This window comes from Olea europaea, unplaced genomic scaffold (assembly GCF_002742605.1).
Source record: "Olea europaea var. sylvestris unplaced genomic scaffold, O_europaea_v1 scaffold1967, whole genome shotgun sequence".
Taxonomy (NCBI): Eukaryota; Viridiplantae; Streptophyta; class Magnoliopsida; order Lamiales; family Oleaceae; genus Olea; species Olea europaea.
In genome coordinates, this window is record NW_019237521.1 from 131,750 (window position 1) to 135,949 (window position 4,200).

General features: G+C 32.3%; 1 protein-coding gene across 1 annotated transcript; it reads right to left on the reverse strand.

The window, feature by feature from the left end:
• Positions 1–418: 418 nt before the first annotated feature.
• LOC111379303 lies at positions 419–2,079 on the reverse strand. Its single transcript, XM_023002662.1, has 2 exons — positions 1,618–2,079; positions 419–769 (listed from the first exon to the last, which is right to left on the reverse strand). Exons 1-2 carry the CDS (start codon positions 1,782–1,784, stop codon positions 424–426), a joined length of 513 nt encoding a protein of 170 aa, XP_022858430.1. The 5' UTR covers positions 1,785–2,079; the 3' UTR covers positions 419–423.
• Positions 2,080–4,200: the final 2,121 nt, after the last annotated feature.

Below are 4,200 nucleotides of genomic sequence, written 5' to 3' on the forward strand. Positions count from 1 at the left end.
TTTTCATGTTCATGTGAAAAAGAAAAATAGAAGTTTGGATTATTCACACATCTGATCCCCCAAGGTAGTAGATAACCTAAAAACACAATCTTTAATAGAAAAATTACAACTACAAGACACTAATCATAGAAAGCAGTTGCAATTGTTTCAGCAGGGAAAAAATTTAATAAATCTTGCTACCAACATCCATGGGTTATTAGAAAATCCTATTAAAAATAAGAAAAACAAAAGCCACTTCGAAAACTACTTGCTTATAGGAACATATGAGAAGCAATACTTCAACAAGAACTCTGTAAGTAATCAATCGTACCAGTTTGCCGCCAAGGCTGTTGTGTGCGTATAATTCCCAGTCATCCCCACAATCAATGAAGTAATGGCCTCCTATTCCGGATACATTTTCCGTATCATTGACCCCATGGGTTATTAGAAAATCCTATTAAAAATAAGAAAAACAAAAGCCACTTCGAAAACTACTTGCTTATAGGAACATATGAGAAGCAATACTTCAACAAGAACTCTGTAAGTAATCAATCGTACCAGTTTGCCGCCAAGGCTGTTGTGTGCGTATAATTCCCAGTCATCCCCACAATCAATGAAGTAATGGCCTCCTATTCCGGATACATTTTCCGTATCATTGACAGAGGCCTGATATGATGAGTATATTGTTTGTCCTGATGAAAATGACCAGAGAGGTTTCGTAGAACCAAGCTCCAATAAATAAATTGTACCATCCAGACCAGCCACCAATGCAGTATCAGTTTCAGTACCCCTGATTTGGCAAAGAAGTTTATTGCAAAATCATACAAAATTCGGAAGTACTACTCATATGAATACAAAGAACAGACCAATACAATTCATACATGCATTTTAAATATATAAAAATTGAACTCTTGATTTAAGATTATACAGAACCCTAATTCTACACACCCTGTCAGCCCACCAAAAATTTCCCAATTTCCAAGTACAAACTAGGGGGAATGTATTCATTTGAGACTTTTAAAGATTTAAAAAGTTTAGATGTATTCAATTGAGACTTCTATAAAATTTTAAAAAATTTCTAAAACTTACTGAGTATTCAATTGAAACTTTTAGAAGTCTCTATATAAGTCACGAGCAAGTCAAAGAGACGGTGACTTTTAGATAATCCTCCACTTACTGGACTTCCGGAGACTTTTTGATGAAAAATATAAATAATAAATCTTAAAGAAAATCTCCCGAGATTTGTGAAGATATCAGAGCAAAAAAAATAAAAACGTCTTTTTTTCTTAAAAATTACATTATTTCTTGAAAAAAAATTGGTTATGTTCTTAGAAATTGATGTAAAAAATTTTTATTATTTTATTTGCTCCAAAATTGAATGATTGGGCATGACTTTACCCAAGAAAAATTTGTAGGCATCACAGTTCTCCAAAATATTAACTAGATAGTAAGAAAGACTTCGAAAGTATATGGAAAACTTTTATTAATGCTTAACAAATTCATAGAAGTACCCGCTTAAAATAGTCTATAGAAGTCTATGAAATCCAAATTGAATACACTACCTTAGAATTGGCTATAAACAAATAAAGATGAACATTCATAAACTATAACAGATGTACAGGCAGAAAGAAAACTTACTGTATCGCATCCGATAACAGAGACCGGCGAGCTGGGGCTTGAAAAACGCCATTGAATTTTTTCCCTGTAACACTATTGTGGCCCTTATAATATTCTCCTGTGGAACCCGAATACCCCAAAAATAAATACAAAACACATAATATGAGAAACACCGATATGCGTCTCATTGATTGTAGGATTGATGCTGAAGCTGTAACAAAAAATGGGAACCGTTTTCCGATTTTTTGGATAAATTAAGAAAGTAACGTGAAATTGTTGAGAATGGAACTGAGAAATAATGCAGGCAAATGAAGATTCGAAGCTTTAGAGAAGATTGCTGCATAATGTTTGTAGATATAGAATCATGGATAACCCAATTCTTTCAGACACCATGAGTTTTCTTCTTCTTGTCAGTATTGTCAGTCAAACGTTAACTAATTTTCTACCTTAATTTAATTCTATATTTTGCAAAATTAACAGAAGAGGTTCCAATCTTTAACCACTGTAGCAATTTGATCCTAATATGGCATCTAAAGTTAAATCCTCAATCTGTTGATACCTTTTTATTGCTTTCTCCTCATCTAAGAACGTTTTCCAATTTTATCAAGAAAGAAAATAATTCTGCTTAATTAGTTAACATTCTATTCCATGTCCAACCTCCAATTCTCAAAAGTTAACCAAGATAAATTAATTTCAATGTGAACGAGAATCCAAATGATAAACACAATTTATTTATTATTTGAAAAAGTGAGTCAAACTTAAAGAACATTGAACGAATTGATTGTCCTTCTCAAAGTCAAGCTTAATGATACATTAACTTACAATTCATTTAGCTCATGTTTGAGTCATATTTTAGGGAAAAAATGCATTATTCATGTCAAGTCAATGGAAAATGCGAGATTAAAAAATAAGAAAATTTTTTAAATTTACGTGTAACGTTATTTTATTGAAGAATGTGTGGTTGGAAATTGGAATGATGTCAAATCTATGTTAAAGAATGTATTTTTTTGAAAATAATGGGATTCAAACAAGTCCTAAAGTAATATTTTATACAAATCGTCCATATCCTTTCATTTTGACCAAATATACCCTGATATCAAGAAAAATTATACAAACCCTTTCTACCCTGCAATTTTTATATTAAAGTCTTGTAAAATAATGAATTTAGTATCCTCTTTAAATAAAATAAAAATTAACTAATAATAATTTTAATCATAATCACCGTTTTTTCAAAAAATAAAAATAAAAATAAAAATGAGTCCATTTAAATAATTAAAAAATTATGAAAAAATAAAAAACAAAAAGTCAATTTCTTCTCTAATCATCCTCAGATATTCTTGCTTGACAAACTCCACCATACATTCTTGGTTTTTGTTCTTAAGTATATTCTTTCTAAAATTGCACACAAATCTCCGATTTCGATTCAAATTCGATTAAAATGTCTACTTCTAATCCTTGTCATCCATTATAACATGGCGGAACTATAAATATATTTGAAGTGCTCAAGGTGACAGAATAAATAAATACATGAAAAGTAATTCAAAATAAAAAGTCCATGAACTTCACCATTAGTAACACACTGTAGACTCACCTAGGGGTGGGCGCGGGTCGGTTCGGTTCGGTTCTAAAGAGAATCGAACCGAACCAAAATTTTTGGGTATTTAGTAAATGGAACCGTCGGGTCCAAATATAATTATGGAACCGTTCGGGTTCGGTTCGGTTCGGTTCGGTTCGGATCGGTTCGATTCCGTTCGGTTCTGTACTATAATTAAATTTTTTCACATTTATAACAACATTATATAAATATAACTAATGACACGTTCAATGGTTTTGAAATGTCAGACACTAGTAGACTACCTATTTCAAATGATCGCTACGGTCAAAATTTCGGTTGGCGAAGTCACAGTTTTGATCGAAAGTCACAGCATCGGTCGATGATTGTATAGGTTTTGGAATGTTAGCGAGGCTGCGAGAGTCGAGACAGCGTTATACACTTTAGTGTAGGTGTTTAGGGTTATTTAGTGGGTTGGATCTTGTTAGGCTAAAAAATGAGACAATAAAATGGGTAATTAGGCCAAAAATAAAAAAAATTAGAAATGAAACAAATTATTGGGCCAAAAATTTGAATTTAGAAATTGTTAATTTGTTAATTTGTTTAGAAAAAATTAAAATTAAAATAATTTAATTTATTCAATATAAAAAAAATTAGAAAGATTCGGTTTTTATTCGGTTCTTCGATTCTTGGTCTAGAACCGAGAACCGAACCGTACCCGTCGGTTCTCAATTCAGATACCCGTTCGGGTATTTAATTTGACAAGAATCGTCGGGTTCGGTTCGGGAGATTTGCCCAGCCCTAGACTCACCATTGAATTTTATAATATGTTTCGATCAGGTTACCACATTTGTCTTACATCTATTATTTAATGAAAAATAGACCAATAGTTTGATAATAGGTCCAAGGTGTTGGATGTTATATTCAGTTGCCTCGTCGATGATCTCTTTGAAGCGTTGGAATCATTTGCTGATGCCTTGTCAACAAGTGCCTCCGAACCCTTAGCCATTGCCGTTGGACCTCAAGTGTTTGAGGCTATTGCTGTTTAATCC

Excerpts from the sequence above, each read along its gene's own strand:
- LOC111379303 (XM_023002662.1), bottom strand. The coding sequence starts at position 1,784 with ATGAGACGCATATCGGTGTTTCTCATATTATGTGTTTTGTATTTATTT. Across the intron at positions 770-1,617 it reads CTGTTATCGGATGCGATACA|GGGTACTGAAACTGATACTG; the intron begins GTAAGTTTTCTT and ends TTGCCAAATCAG.